At 50.4% G+C, this 16394-nt stretch overlaps 1 protein-coding gene across 2 annotated transcripts; it reads left to right on the forward strand.

Moving 5' to 3' along the window:
- The first annotated feature begins 413 nt into the window (after positions 1–413).
- On the forward strand, positions 414–16039 carry LOC135239657 (inositol polyphosphate 5-phosphatase K-like). Of its 2 annotated transcripts, none has more exons than XM_064308484.1 (13): positions 414–1590; positions 6236–7046; positions 7150–7257; positions 8548–8656; positions 10058–10174; positions 11557–11732; positions 12176–12287; positions 12765–12874; positions 13398–13608; positions 14177–14314; positions 14496–14579; positions 14832–14936; positions 15035–16039. In XM_064308484.1, the coding sequence occupies exons 2-13, from the start codon at positions 6313–6315 to the stop codon at positions 15449–15451; spliced, it is 2421 nt and encodes an 806-aa protein (XP_064164554.1). In that variant the 5' UTR covers positions 414–1590; positions 6236–6312; the 3' UTR covers positions 15452–16039. The 2 variants fall into 2 exon arrangements, with proteins under 2 accessions (XP_064164554.1, XP_064164553.1); XM_064308483.1 differs by having other exon boundaries at positions 414–1334.
- The last annotated feature ends 355 nt before the right edge of the window (positions 16040–16394 follow it).

Below are 16394 nucleotides of genomic sequence, written 5' to 3' on the forward strand. Positions count from 1 at the left end.
TATTTTTGGAGAATATTAATATCCGTCTTACATATTATTTCCGAAAGAGGAAAACATACCACGTGCACACGCACGTACGCACGCACACAGAGCTTCCTTAAATACATCTCGTGTCAATACCCTTTAAGAGTGGTATGGGGGGAAAGCAGGCTCAATCGCCTTTGTGACTACAAAGCAGCTGGAAAATGGCATTCAAGAAATTATGTCAACAACGTTTATTTATTTTAAAATTAATACTAAAGACACAGTACAAGACAAGTGCGTTAAGTGGTACAAAAACTCGTCATTTGAGTAATTTTCGACGTCGTCCTGATTACATTTCTGCCCCTTTAAATGCAACACTTCGCTAAACTTGTGGAGTGAAGTGATCCAGGCGCGTGTCTTGTCGCTGTTTCTGCATCGCCGCCGGGTGTCTGTTCCATTACGTAACTGCCTCTGGTGACATCTAAAATCTAACAACTGTTATATTTAACATGATTTGCTCAGCAAGAGCACAAATGTACGTTAGACTATGACAGTAACCCCACACATTTACTTCCATGGTTTAAAATGTGTATGTACATGAACAATGGCTTTATAAGCTTTTTTAAATTGCGCTTCGTAATGCAGGTCATGCGATCATAACTTGGTGATTTTAATTGCTGGCGTTTTTTCCGCAGTATTTGGCATGCATGGAAGAGGTAATGTAGGTTTTATTTTCTCGAAACCGGTCCCTTTAATTTTCTGAACACCGCAAGCTCAATTATGCCCCCCGTTGGTTTGTACGGACGTGTCAGAAAGGCAACACTAAAAGACTACGTTTTATTTGTAATGAATGCTTATTTAGTCAACTCCGGTCTTGGCTGTCAGTTAGCGATGCCCTCTCAGCCCTCCCGGACATCTTTCAACAGCCTTCACGGATATTTGATGTTTATTTCGAGTTCGTTCATCATTGTCACTGGCGGTCGTGGGTGAGCCGGTGGAGGGCAATTTAGAACACGGAGGTGACTTCGCGGGACAGACACTTACCAGCATAGCGTCGCAGACCAGGCGTCTGAGCATACGAATAACCTGAGACCGACTTCGATACGAAGGACATTTTTTACTAGTCTCCTTTGAGTTTATGGATCTGCGGACGAGCCAACGCACTTCTGAAATCACATTACGCAGGGTGCCCCTTCAGCTCAAAAGCGTGGACAGATAGCGTCGATCTCAACACATATTCATGCACTGCATCTTTCGCTCGTGCACGGACCTGCGCCTCGCGATTCCTCCCCCCTTCCCCCCCGCCCCGCTGCCGCTCACCTGCTCGTGCCGCGTCAGTCTGCCGCACGCTGGAATACAGACACCCCTCCGTAAGTAAAAGCAAGTGTGCTGGATTTCTTCCCGGTATTATAGATCCTGTCCAAGGACACGTTTGGAAAAGCCTCATTCTACTTCTACGCTCCTGTGGGTGGACACGCAGCTATGGTTTGTGATATTTTAATTTGATAAGATATCTGGACCAAGTTGTTTTTTTTAAAAAAACGTCGTCTTCACCTGTAAGCAGCATATTGGGTCAGCCGGAATCATCAGAAAAACGGCATTATCCTAACTTGCGCTGGGACGAAGGTAAGAAATCGGTAACGCTATGACGTGCTAGTGCTGTAGGCTACGCGACCCTGAATGCCACATAATGATCATTTTTGTACAGACAATTAGTCTGTGCAATTGTGATAGTTGTTTTACTTTTAATAGCGCATAATTCAGCGGTACACATTTCTTGTCTCTATAGTGACTAATCCCATCTGTCCTCAAATATCTGTTGCTGCTGTTTTTTTTTTCCATGTATACTTGACGTGATGTAGGAGTTGATGCCTGTAGTCTGCATTCTACGGAGAGGGCATATTGTGACCTCGAGCCCTTCCTACGAGTCACATCCCACTCCACAACCTCTCTTCAGTTGCAGATAGCCGTTATCCCCAGAGAATATCTCTATTGAGGGCGATACTGCAGAGACACTAAATTCATTTTCATTCTCAATCACCAAACACCTTCTGTGGCATCTGAATGTGCGCTAGTGCTATCTTGTTTGAAATTTTTCACAGAATATTGAAAGCCACCACGTAACCAAAATTATAAACTTTTGATGGCGCATGAAAACACGAACAAGGATATAAAATCTTGTACAAACAAAAAAAGAAGCACCTGGTATTTTAATCTTTAAAAATCCCTACAGTCTGGACCTTGATTGACAGTGGTTAGTGTGGAGTAGTGGTCAGAGTGCTGGACTCTGGGCTCAAGACTCACAGGTGAGAGTGGAGTTCCAGACTCGTTATAGAAATCGGACCTCAGGTGCCCCAGTGAAAATTGGGCTCTGTGATTGGGCTACTGAGTACCTATAAGTTCAGATGTAAGCGCAGCACTCTGGATGCGGATGGCTGCCAGGCAAGTAAACCACACTTTTCCCACAAGTCTTGTGCTGCCATGGAGACGCTGGGGCCTGGCTTCTACTGGTTTACCGAGTCAGTAACCAAGGGCTACTGACCGTTCTCATCGATCCGCTCTCTCATTGGCCATTCCTCCCACTCCGGGGGCTGTGGCTGGGACGATATTAACGTTAATGAGCCTTTCCCTAACTCAGAGATACGTATATATATATATACGTGGTCTACGAGGGCGTCACATGACCACACTGGACCGCAGAGCGACGCCTAACCCGGTGGAGTTACAGCATTAGGCGGCTGACTCGCTGTTATGGTGAGCAGAGGACTCTCAGGGGGGCGGAGAGCTTAATTGCAGGAGGAGAAACCGAACCCTGCTCTCCCACTCCGCGGCGCAGCAACACTGACACGTCGAACAAAAGGGCTTCATTAGCTTCTCCGCCAGACTGAATTTCCAGCTACAGGAAACGTGTTACCAACTTTAAAACTATTCTTGATCCTTCCCAGCGCTGTGATAGTCCCAGACGACCCCGTGACGGTACATATTTTCAGTTCTCTTTCTTTGCAGTGAAGTGGTTTCAGTGAGAACCTGCCCGGGGTCTGTTGTAATCTAGCAGGTGTTGCGGTTGTTGCGTTCCTTAAGGTTGTCGTGCGGACTCTCTCTGTTTGACCGTCGGCGGTTGTGAGTGTGGTGAAACTGAGCAGCCTGCTTTCCCCCCTACGGCAGTAGGGCTGTTAGGCTGGAATTACTGTGGACGCAGCACATTCACATAGTGTACACTACATTCCCATAGTTCACATAGTGCACACTACAGTCAAGTACACTACATATTGTGCACACACTTGGCAGCCTGACCAAGGCTTGTGTAACAGCTGTAGTCCACTAGCGTGGGTGCCGAAAGGAAGTGAGCTTCTCACCACTTTCGCTACGCAAACGATCCACTTCCGGTGTAATTCCGGACTGAGGTTCCCTCCGCCGTCGCCTCCTCATACTGTGATGTGCTTTGAAATGCTTGATGTTCTACATGATGACAACCAAAGTCATGCAAGATGATACACTGGGGATTTAGCAAAGAGTTTTGAAACTAACATGGTAATTCAAAATTTCAAACGGAATCCGAAATAATATAGAAGTGGGTGGAAGCCTGGCAAATGAAAATGTATTTTAAAAATTGAACACATGGGAGAAGATGAAGCAGAAAGAAAAGTCTTCTGAGAAGTAAGAGAGAAGTAACAGATTCTCTCAGAAGTCTCTCAGCATCTAAGCTTTGTGCTTTTGATACAAAGAAAGCCAACAGGGTGCTGGGAAATATAGTTTAAAATAATGGGTGTTAACCAAAGGAGGTTATTTTGATTTTATTCGTTGCCTCTTTTAGATCAATTATTGTGGGAAATTTTTGGCACCAATAATTATCTGGAACAATTTTTTACATGGTTCATTAGGGTTCCAGGTCTTAGTAGATGCAGAGAACTTTGGGGCATTCCAAACCAGGTGGGACTCAGTTACACCAGGGATACTAAAAACCTGGCCTTGTGTGTGGGGTTTATGGGGACTTGAGGAGTGTGAAAAGACAACGTTACACAAACCCCACCAGAGCTAATGGGGACCTCCATGTCTGCAGCCCTGTCAGCAGCCCCTGGTGGTGGCCTGCGATCAGCGCCTGCAATGTCTGAATGAGACAGGGGTTTGAGGCTTCATGAATTTCATAGAGGGTGAAGCTGCCACACGTCCTGTTGACTCAAAATGATTTTTTAAATATTGTTTATTCATCAGAGACTGTGTACAACAGGTGTGCCCAATCCTGTTCCTGTAGATCTACCATCTAAAAAACCTGTAGGTTTTCATTTAATTGGCTAAAAAATGCACTCTACCTCTTCACCTTAGCTAATGTGTGGAGAGCGTTCTGGCACAAAATGGCTGCTGTGCATCACCCAGGTGGGTGCTACACCACTGGTGCTATTGCTTTTGGTGGTGGGTGGGGTGAGTTCCCACTCATCCCTGTGAAGCTCTTTGAGCATTCGGAAGAGTGCTGTCTAAAATTCAGTGACTCATACATTCATTCAACCCTAATTTGGCAAACCTGATTCTACTAATTAGCAGCTCAATGACATTTCTAGCTGTTGAATGAGGTGCGCTTTGTTAGGGTTGCAGTGAAAACCTACAGGATGGTAGATCTCCAGGAACAGGATCGGGCACTCCCAGTGTACAATTTCTATACTTCCATGACACACAAGGGTGTAAGTTTTGTATGAATATTGAGGGGGGGTTGAAATTCATAGACCCCGAGAACTGCGGCCCTGTGGGGGGGGGGGGGGGCATGCTGCCCCAGAACAAAATTTTGTCAAAAGAACAGCTGTGAAATGATCTAATCCTGAGGGGAGAGTGCTGTACTTCAGACTACTGATCAGCATATCCCAGTCACGACTTGGAATCCCCATCTTTATTATACTAAATTATTTTTCTCACCATCCTGCTATATTAATGGGGGGGGTTATTTAGCCAGTTTGTAATATGGGGGGGGGTTTGTGGGGTGTTGTTTATTATTGGCTGGTTTTGTAATATTGGGGGTGGGTTATTTGGCGGTTTTGCAATATTGGGGGGGGGGGGGTTATTTTGCTGTTTTGTAATATTGGGGGGGGGGGTGTAAAGCCTATAGATTACGCCCTTGATGATGTACACGAGATTCACTGCATCCAGCCTTTGCTGCTGAAGAGGCCTCCCGTTCCCCGCTCCCTCCCCCCGGTCTCTGGGAGGAGGCTGGGCAGGACGGCGTCGGCCGCAGTGGCTCGCCCGTGTCCTCTGCCCGTCCGTGTCTCCGCGTGTGCGCAGTCAGCACTGTGCCACCGACATATCCATCACAGCGGCCGGGACTCCTGTCACCTGTACCTGCCTGAGATCTGCATTCCGTGGAGGCTGGGGTGTGTGTGTGTGTGCGTGTGTGTGTGTGGTGTGGGGGGGGGGGTGTAGCAGTGGTTGGGTTCCTCATTCCCGCTTTGGATCTGCTCACGTTCCTTTGTGTAGCTCTCTTCTGGCTCGTATTAAATCCACGGACAATGAGGTTTATCTCTGCCGAGGGTTACGCTGTTCTCTGCTAAACAAAGAACAACGAACAGCGAAGGAGGGAATGCCAGTCCCGTCTCACAGGCTCCGTTCCTCTCTGTCGTTCAGTCCAAGGTCTCTGCGTGTTACACATCAGTCCCGGCTTTGGGAAGGATGCGAAGGTGAAACTTCGGCTGTCTGTTTGGCCGAGGTCTGCGGTGGTCTCGTCACGGAGAGACATCGTGGATGTGGTGTCGGTTGCTAACGGAGATTAGCGTGAATGTGAGAGGAGATAGATTCTCCTGCGCTCTCACACATACAACCTCAGGGGAGCCTGTATGGTGCTCAGAGTACCCTGCCCAAAAAATTGAGTTTCTGGAATACATCCAACCTCTTAAATTTCAGTTCAATTTGGGGTGCGTCGGTCATGAGCGGTAGGTTCCTTGTGTTGACACACAATTATTTCCAGAAACTTCTGCACACTCCCAGGCCATGTCTGTGATGTTCACGATTGATTAACGGGCTCTGCCTGCACTGAAATGTGGGCTGTGCCTGGTCATTTATGGCAAGTGTCTGGACAAGAACACCTCCATGCGCAAAATCCGACAAACAACTGTGGTTTTCCGACATTATCACACACAACAGGAAGTGTGTCCGTTTTTGGGTTTGTGTTCGCCCGCTAACGTGCCTTCTCGTGCAGCGTTAGCTTCTCCTGCTGCCCTGACCGGAACGCTGCGCTAAGGCGGCGTGTCCTCTGGCTCTCTCGCGCCGACGTCCCTCTGCCTTTCCACAGCGAGCGATCCCGTGGGCCTGTCCGCGTCCCTCACTCAGCCCGGTGAGCCCGGTGTTCTGGTGCGCTCTGCCGGAGGTATGGACCCAGCACTACAGACCCGGAGGGAGCCAGCGAGAGCTTCTGGACCAGTACCGGTGCTAGTTCCAATGCCAGTACCAGTACCGGTACCCACATCGCACAACCCAGCACCACCCAAACTGGCAGCTCCCTCTAGAAATTATGCCCCAGTAACTGTCCCAATATATTCCTCTGCGCCCCACCCTTTGCCACCTAAGACTAGCCCCGTTGCCCCAAAAACTACCCCGGCGCTAACCCTGTCGCCAAGTCCAATCGGTAATTCTGCTCCAAAAACTACCCCAGTGCTACCTCTTCCGCCAGCTCCCACCAGACATTCAGCTCCAGTAACTGCCCCAGCCAGTACCCATGTGTTACCCCTATTGCCAGGTCCAGTCAGCTGTACTGCCTCAATAACCGCCCCGGTCACCACAGCTGCTTCTGGGGCACGAAGTCCCAGGGGCCTCCTAGCCACACCCATAGCCACACCCGCAGCCCCGCCCAAAGCCCCGCCCACTGCTCGGCCCAGGCCGACAGGACTCGGGGTCCCGCCCACAGCCATGCCCCCTTGGCCCTCTGAATCCGTCTCCAGCTCTGCTACCCCACATGCAGGGAGGGGCTCGGGGGCGGGGCTGTCTCCCACTGGCCCCGCCCATCTGCTCCCTGCCCCCCCACCTCCCAAGGCCAGTCCCAGCGGGGGTTCCGCACACACCCCGCCCCAGAAGGACAAAACAAGCAGCGAACTGGAGGAGTTCAGGTGAGCCAGCGTCCCTCTGGAGAGCAGGTCCTGCTATACTGTAGCCAACATGCTGGCAGAGTGACACACGTAATCACATGACCTCCTCCCTGCTGTCCGATAGGGTGCACATAGTCACGTGGAACGTGGGCTCAGCTGCTCCGCCCGACGACATCGCCTCTTTGTTCGGGCCGGATGTTGCCGACGGCAACACCGATATGTACGTGGTCGGGTGAGTTTCGCCTCTCGCCACCTGTCTCCTCCTCTTACCTCCCTCTGTCTTTCTCCTCTTCTCAGCACCTCTCCCCCTTTCACCGCACCTCCACTCTCCCTCTTTCCACCCCCCCCCCCCCCTTCTCATCAAAGGACGGGCGGTTAATATTTTATGAGAGGGCTCTCGTGCTTCAGTCCTGGAGGGGCACAGCGCTGTCTGCTGCTGGCTCTTGTGGCTTCCCTTTTCAGTCAGCGGGCCGCGTGCGGCCCGGGCCTCGAACGCCGCGGGCGTGGACCGGCGCCAATCAATTACTTACGCGGTTAAGTGCTGAAGCGCGCGGAAAAGAGCCGACGCTGTAACTTCAGCCCCCCGCCCCCCCAGGACTGGACTTCCTGTTTTATCGTACGTTCCGAGCGCTGCCAGTGCACTTACATACTCCACTGAGTCATCTAAACTGAGCCTGTGAGCCCGAAGCAGTGCACCCTGTCTCCTCCCTCTCCCTCCCCCTGTCTCGTTCCCTCTTTCTCTCTCTGTCTCTCCCTGTTTCTCTCTATCTCTCTGCCGCTCTGTCTGTCTCTCTGTCTCTCACTGCCACCCTCTCTGCCCCTCCCTATCTTCCTCTCTGTCTCTCTCTCTGTATCTCTCTCTACCGGCCTCTCTGTCCCTCTTTATCTTTCCCTCTGTCGCTATCTCTCTCTACCGCATTCCCTCTCTCTCTCAATTCAATTAAGTTCAATAATGCTTCATTGGCATAAATGTATATTGACAATATTACCAAAGCAATTCACAAGCAAATAACAATGACACACAGGACATATAATTAATACAGTGGAATAAAATTAATTATTTAAATTCATAAATAAATAACCAAAGCCAAACCTGAATGACAAGGACAACGATAAGAAGGAAAACTACCAACAAAACAAATAACAGAGATGGTTCTTCGCTGGTTGTCCCCCATTTTGTGGCCGGGGGCCACATATCTTGCGGCTAATGCCACACATTCTGATTTCTCCCCCAGTACGTAGAGGAGTTTTTCAATATAATTTTAATTTGGGAAATTTCTGAGAACAGGTTCTTTCTTATTTCCTTATGTTTGGTGCATTCTGTGAGGAAATGCAGCTCTGTCTCCACTGCCCCCTGATCGCTGTGGGAGCACAGCCTGTCCTCTCTGGGCAGCCAGGTCTGCCTGTGACAGCCGGTTTCTGTGGACAGGCTGTGCTCACTCTCTCTCTCTCCCTCTCTCTCTCTCTCTCTGCCTCTCTCTCCCTCTCTCTCTCTCTCTGCCTCTCTCTCTCTCTCTCTCAGGCTGCAGGAGGTGAACTCCATGATCAACATGAGGTTGAAGGACGTCCTCTTCACAGACCAGTGGACTGAGCTCTGCATGGACAGCCTGTCCCGCTTCGGATATGTGCTGGTCAGTGTGGACTTATGTGTGTCAGTGAAATCCTTAAAGGGACCCCCGGAGATTCCGAGCGGGGTAATAACCTCTCCTTTTCCAGTGGAATCCAATTGGACCGCTAAGCTCTCCGCAGCAGCCTGGTCCATCTGCTTTAGCCTGTGTTCTCTCCATCATTACGCTGCCTGGGACGCCACAGCCCTTTGACCACAATGATTACGGCCAACTGCAGCGTTCATTTAAGAGGCTTTTCTCTTTTAATAAACATTTACGCTCCTCTCTTTATCTCTCTCTCTCTCGCACACACACACTCTCTCTCTCCGTTTCTTTTTCCAATCAAACGGCAGTTTAAATTCAGATTGCGCAAATTCTTTTAATAAATTTCAATTTAGTACAATAGCACTATAAAGAAGTTAGATAAATTAAGAGAAGTACAAAAGGCAAATGGGAGTAACACAGAAGTAGAGATAGAAAGATAAACACAGGTAAAAGAAACATCTGTTTCTCTCTCTCTCAACTTCCCTCTCTCCTTCACACACCTTTCTGTCTCACATTCCCCCCTCTCTCCTTCTCTCTCAGAGAGATATCCAGTCCAGAGAGAGAGAGAGAGAGAGAGAGAATGAGAGAGAGAGTGTGTCTTTCACTCTATTTATAGGGTTTCCGTGCGTGTCAGTCCTGTTTCCATCCTCGTCCTTATGGGACTCACACACATCACTCTGAGCGAGCAATCAGAACACTTAAGACTACCGAGGAGACCATCTGAGACTGTACGCAGGAAACAAACAGAGAGCGTTGCAGATGGTGCGTGTGTGTGTGTGTGTGTTTGCGTTTGTGTGTGTGAGACTCACTGAGGCATACACAGTCAAAATCAATCACCTCTCTTGCTAACACTGCCTGTGGCCCCTCTGGTCTGTGCGCACTCTGTTTTTTGGGCTTGTTTATGAATCATTTAGAGGTTTGTCTGAAGGAGAACGAGGCCGTGGGACCCGACATGCTCGACTTTGCCCGGTAGAAATTAAATATCTCCTGGCGAGCTGTGAAGCCAAGCTGCCTTCACAGAACAGAGGGATGGAATCATGTGTGTGTTTTTTTTGCTTTTGGATTTTTATATATGGAATTATACTACAAAGCGCACATGTATATACACAGGATTTGGAAGAGATCTGCTCCCGGGGGATTATGGGAAGTGGGGGCTGGGGGGGTGGGGGGTGGGGGTGGGTGGGGGGGGTGGGTGTGTCTTTGGCACCTCCAGGGCAGATGTGGGACGTTGCTTCGCCGCAATGTTTGGGTCTGATATTACATTTTTTATGACGCGAAACGCCCCTCCCAGCTGTCTTCTTTTCCATGCCATCTGTTCTCTCTCTTTCTCTCTGTCCCTCCCTCCTTCTCCCTCTCGTGACTCTCCCGTGACTCTGACAGGTGACCTCGCACCGGATGCAGGGGGTGCAGCTCCTGGTGTTCTGCAGGTACCCCCACCTGCCCTTCCTGAGAGGTGTGCAGACACAGAGCACCCGCACAGGCCTGGGGGGCTACTGGGTGAGGGACTACAACACGCCTGACACAGAGAGACACAGAGAGACACACCCCCTGGCACAGAGAGACACAGAGAGACACACCCCTGGCACAGAGAGACACAGAGAGACACACCCCCTGGCACAGAGAGACACAGAGAGACACACCCACTGGCACACAGACACACCCACTAACACAGAGAGACACCGAGAGACACACCCCCTGGCACAGAGAGACACAGAGAGACACGCCACTGTCACAGAGAGACACAGAGAGACACGTCCACTGGCACACAGACACACCCACTAACACAGAGAGACACAGAGAGACACACCCCCTGGCACACAGACACACCCACTAACACAGAGAGACACCGAGAGACACACCCCCTGGCACAGAGAGACACAGAGAGACACACCCCCTGGCACAGAGAGACACAGAGAGACACACCCCCTGGCACAGAGAGACACAGAGAGACACACCCACTGGCACAGAGAGACACAGAGAGACACACCCACTGGCACACAGACACACCCACTAACACAGAGAGACACACCCACTAACACAGAGAGACACAGAGAGACACACCCACTGGCACACAGACACACCCACTAACACAGAGAGACACAGAGAGACACACCCACTGGCACACAGACACACCCACTAACACAGAGAGACACAGAGAGACACACCCCCTGGCACACAGACACACCCACTAACACAGAGAGACACCGAGAGACACACCCCCTGGCACAGAGAGACACAGAGAGATACACCCCCTGGCACGGAGAGACACAGAGAGACACGCCCACTGGCACAGAGAGACACAGAGAGACACGCCCACTGGCACAGAGAGACACAGAGAGACACGCCCACTGGCACAGAGAGACACAGAGAGACACGCCCACTGGCACAGAGAGACACAGAGAGATACACCCCCTGGCACGGAGAGACACAGAGAGACACGCCCACTGGCACAGAGAGACACAGAGAGACACGCCCACTGGCACAGAGAGACACAGAGAGACACGCCCACTGGCACAGAGAGACACAGAGAGACACGTCCACTGGCACACAGACACACCCACTAACACGGAGAGACACACCCACTGGCACAGAGAGACACAGAGAGACACACCCACTGGCACAGCGACACACCCCCTGGCACAGAGAGACACCCACTGACACAGAGAGACACACCCACTGGCACACAGACACACCCACTAACACAGAGAGACACACCCACTGCTACAGAGAGACCCACTGACACAGAGAGACACACCCACTAACACAGAGAGACACACCCACTGCTACAGAGACACACCCACTGGCACAGAGAGACACACCCACTGTCCCCACAGGAGGGGGTGTGAGTGTGAGTATTGAGTGCTCCTCCCCTCCCCCAGGGAAATAAGGGCGGTGTAAGCGCGAGGATGACGGTGTTTGGCCACCCCATCTGCTTCCTGAACTGCCACCTGCCGGCGCACATGCAGAACGCCGAGCAGCGCATGGAGGACTTCGAGACCATCCTGCACCAGCAGCAGTTTGAGGGCGGAGTCACCATGGGAGTGCTGGACCATAAGTGAGCTCACCGGCTACTAGCACCTTATTAGGGGCGGCAGTGTAGTGTAATGGGTAAGGAGCTGGGTCTTGTAACCTAAAGGTCACAGGTTCAATTTCCGTTGTACGCTTGGTACCTAACCTGCATTGGTTCAGTATATATCCAGCTGTATAAATGGATGCAGTGTAAATCCTATGTAAAAGTTGTGCAAGTTGCTCTGGATAAATGCCTATAATGTAATTATTATTATTATTATGTTCAAAATGCTTGTCAAATGTGAGAACAACAAGGAATAATAAAAATATAGAATGTGAAATTAAAAATAATAACCCTTTCTAAATAATCACAGTTAATGCTGTTAAATTAATTTCACTCCATCTGTCTCTCAAGCCAGATTGCCTTACGGGAGAGCCAGCCCTCCTGGCGGACATTTTGTTTCTCATGTCTTGCGTTTTCTTCCACAGCGTGGTCTTCTGGTTTGGGGATCTGAACTTCAGGATCGAGGGCTATGACACGCACGTTGTAAAGAGCGCCATCGACAACAATACACTCTCACTGCTGTGGGAGAGAGACCAGGTATAAGGGCGTCTTACTGCACATGGACCACTAGAGGGCGACACAGTGACACTGCTGACTGAGACACTGTCCCCGGACAGATCTGGGGCCTGTTAGCCGGATGGCTACACAGAGTAAAACCCGGAACGGCTCTTTTTACTTCAGTCAATGTTCCAGTTTTGGAGGGGATCCGGGTTTTACTCGATGCAGTTATTTGGCTAACTCAGTAAGCCTGGGGGGTATTTCACAAAGCAGCTGATTTTACTTTAGTCCATGTTCCAGATTTAGGAGGGATCCAGGTTTTACTCAGTGCAGTTATCCAACTAAGTGATACAGGGCTCTGCTTTGTGAAACAGGCCCCAGACCCTAAAACCCTATCAGGGGATCTCAACCTCTTTGGCCTTGTCAGTTGATTGGTCAGATAACTCTTCAGTCTCCAGATGGTATTTTGCGCTGCAAGTGAACATGTGACCTGGAGCCTGTCTGTCCCTCTCTCAGCTGAACATGGTGAAGCAGAGCGCTCGGATTCTGGAGGGGTTTATGGAGGGGCCTCTTCAGTTCCCTCCCACTTACAAGTTCGATGTGGGAACACACACATATGATACCAGGTATGGAGCTGAGTGTGTGTGTGTGTGTGGGCATGTATTGCTATCTTTGTGAGAACCAAATGTCCCCACAAGGATAGAAAGATGAGGAAAATTACACAAGGTGGGGACCTTTTGCTGGTCCCCACAAGTTCAAGAGGCTGTTTTAGGGTTAGGACTTAGGGTTAGGGCTACAATTAGGTTAAGGTTAGGGTTAAGGTTAGGCATGTAGTGGTTGGGGTTAGGGTTAGGGTTAGAGGTTACGGAATGAATGTAAGTCAATGGGAAGTCCTCACAAGTATAGCAATACAAACGTGTGTGTATGTGTGTGTGCGTGTTTGAGTGTATGAGTGTGCGTGTGTGTGTGTATGAGTGTGCAAAACCAGAAGTACAGTACAGTCCTGTTTATACAGCAAAAAACTGGCTGAAGAAGCAAGTCTCTCTCTCTCTTTCTCTCTCTCCCCTCTCTCTGTCTTTCTCTCCCCCTCCATCTCTCTCTCTCTCCCTCTCTCTCTCTCTCTCTCTCCCCCTCACTCCATTTCCGCAGTGCGAAGAAGCGGAAGCCGGCCTGGACGGACCGGATCCTGTGGCGGCTCAGGGCGTCGGCCTCCCCCGGGCCTTCCCACAATGCCGCTCTGCAGCGCGGGCTGACGTCGTGGCTGAGCGCCGGGGTCAAGGTGACGCAGCGCGCCTACCGCAGTCACATGGGCTTCACCGTCAGCGACCACAAGCCCGTCTCCGCCCACTTCTCCCTACAGGTCAGCCTCACCTGCACGGAGCTCCGCCCCCTTTCGGAGCGCCGTCCTATCCTGACCCTTGCTGTGGAAAAACAAACCCAATCAAAATGCCTCATGCAACTTTTCTGTGTGCAATATATCCAAGGTAGACATCCACAACAGACAATACTCTACTATACTATAGACCTGGGTCAAATACGTATTTGTTTTGGATTCAAATACTTTTCTACGCTTGACTGATATTGTCTGGTGTATTGGAACCGATGGAATGCTCTCAAAAAGTGCAAAACCCCGCCTTTTGGTCATATTGGCAGGCTCAATTACACCAGGCAAGATCAATAGAGCACAGAAAAGTATTTGAATCCAAAACAAATACGTATTTGACCCAGGTCCGTCTATACTGTTGTGATGCTTTCTATATTACTGCTATGCTTCTATAATAGAATACATTTACATGAATTATGGAACGTTAACATTTAAACGTGATTACACGAAACAGCAACGCGCTGTTGTGTTGAATTAATGCATTATTAAGTGCGCACGCTCATTCATAATTGACGTTTATGATGAATTAATCATGTCTGCTCAGTTTTCCTATAAGGTGGACGTGCCCTTGGTGACGCTCGCGGTCGAGGGGGGGTGGTGCCGGCCGTCGGACGCCCAGGTTCGGTTCGTGGTGGCCGCCGGCTTCTCCCGCAGCTCCTCCGACTGGATTGGCTTGTACAAGGTAACCATGGCGACTGCACCAGGCGGGCACTTCGGAGCTACCCGCGACATACAAATAAGGGAAAAGTCAGAGCGATTTCTTTTAGTAATTGATGTGATGTGTAAGGTTTACTAAATTTTGTTGTGCTGTTATGGTGCAGTGGTGTCTGGGTCAGTATCAGCGTCTGTGGCTATTTTTCCAGGTGGGATTCAGGCATCATAAGGATTATGTTGCGTATGTTTTGGCCAAGCAGGAGGAGTCTGATTACCTGTCTCAGGAGCACCAAGTAAGCACACACAGACACACACACACAGACACACACACACATATACCATATGCACACACGCACAAACACACACACATCACACAAACACACGCATGCCACACACACACACCACACAAACACACGCATGCCACACACACACACACACACACACACATACACATACACACCACAAACACAGACCACATACACACACACACGTACATAACACACACACACCTGCATGTCCTGACACAGGGATCTCCGTGCCACCAGGTCACTTTCCCTGAAGAGGATTTGCCTAAGAGCAGCGGGGAGTACATCCTGGGTTACTACAGCAACCACAGCAGCACCATCGTGGGAGTGACCGAACCCTTCCAGGTCACGACCTTCTCCCTTCTTTACACTTCCCTTTCCTGTCTGATCGTCATGGGAACGCTCCGGTTCTGAAACGCCCCCCCCCTCCTCTCCCGCTGCAGGTCCAGCTGCCCGCGTGCAGCCTGAGCTCGGACAGCAGCTCGGAGGACGACAGCACGCTGGTCCTGCTGCAGCCGCAGTCCCGCAGCCCCAGCCCACGCAGCCGCAGCCGCAGCCCCGCCCTGCCCAGCCTGAAGGGGCTCAACCTGCGCCCGCACTCCCGCGATGCCGCCCGCCGTAGCCCCTCCCCCCGCCCCGCCATCGCCACCGCCGCCACCGGCAAGAGGGAGCGCCTGGTCTCCTCCTCCTCCCCGTCCCCCAGCTCCGCCTCCCCGTCCCCCTCCGGCCCCGCCCGCCTCCGCAGCCCCTGCACGCCCGGGAGCGAGTTCAGTGCCCCCGAGGCCCTGATCGCCGCCATCATGGGCCCAGGTCCGGGCGCTTTCCCTGGGGGAGGCCACCAGGCGAGTCCGGGGATGTAACTTTGCGCTAGGCCCCTCCCTGGGGCACGGAAGAAGTTAGTCTGAGAATTCCGATGGATGGGGCCTTTCTCCTTTCCCTTCTCAAATAAGGGCGTTTTCTGCGGCCTCTGACCAGAGTCTGGAGAAGGGGTAATCTTGTCTGACGCTTTACTGATCTGGGGTCAGTAGAACAGAACCAGGGTCTCCTAGATCAGTCCGCTATACAAAACCTGCTTCTTTATTCTATAAATCTGTGGTTTAGGGGCTGGTATTGTAAAGCTGTGTGTGTGTGTGTCTGTATGTGAGTGAGTGTGTGTGCGTGTGCACGTGTGTGCGTACGTGCGTGTGCATGCGTGCGTGTGTGTGTATAGCCTGTAAGATATTTAGGAATGTCAGTGCAGATGGCTTACCTGTTGTGCTTGCTGTAGAATAGCATATAATTTGTACATATATATCTGTCTACCTCTCAGATATCATTATATTAGATGACAATCATCTGCAGAAGAGATCGCTGCATTTTCTGGCATTATTAGCTATTTATGTAAATCTGTTTTCATGTTTCAATGATTAATAAATGGAGAGACAAACTCCACTGGGCAGGAGAACAAACATTATCTGAATGAATTCTTGATTCATGCTGGATTTCCATTTGATTTTATGCTTTTGCGTAACCGAATGTACTTGACTTATAATTGAGTACGTTCTCTTATGTATTCATCTATGAATATATTTATGGAAGAAATAGGCTCTTAAAATGATATAGTGGTTTTTGGCTGGACCGCAACAGCGGGGCCAGCCCTACGAACGCTAACGTCTGTGAGTGACTGACTGACTGACTGACTGAGTGATGAAGTCACACCATTGGTCAGCCGGATCACGTGTGTTAGGTCCAGCCATATACTAGGTTTTAACCTGGTCTTGTTTCATCATTGTTGGTGGTTCACTGCTCTGATGAGTGGAAGCT

Source organism: Anguilla rostrata, chromosome 14 (assembly GCF_018555375.3).
Source record: "Anguilla rostrata isolate EN2019 chromosome 14, ASM1855537v3, whole genome shotgun sequence".
Taxonomy (NCBI): domain Eukaryota; kingdom Metazoa; phylum Chordata; class Actinopteri; order Anguilliformes; family Anguillidae; genus Anguilla; species Anguilla rostrata.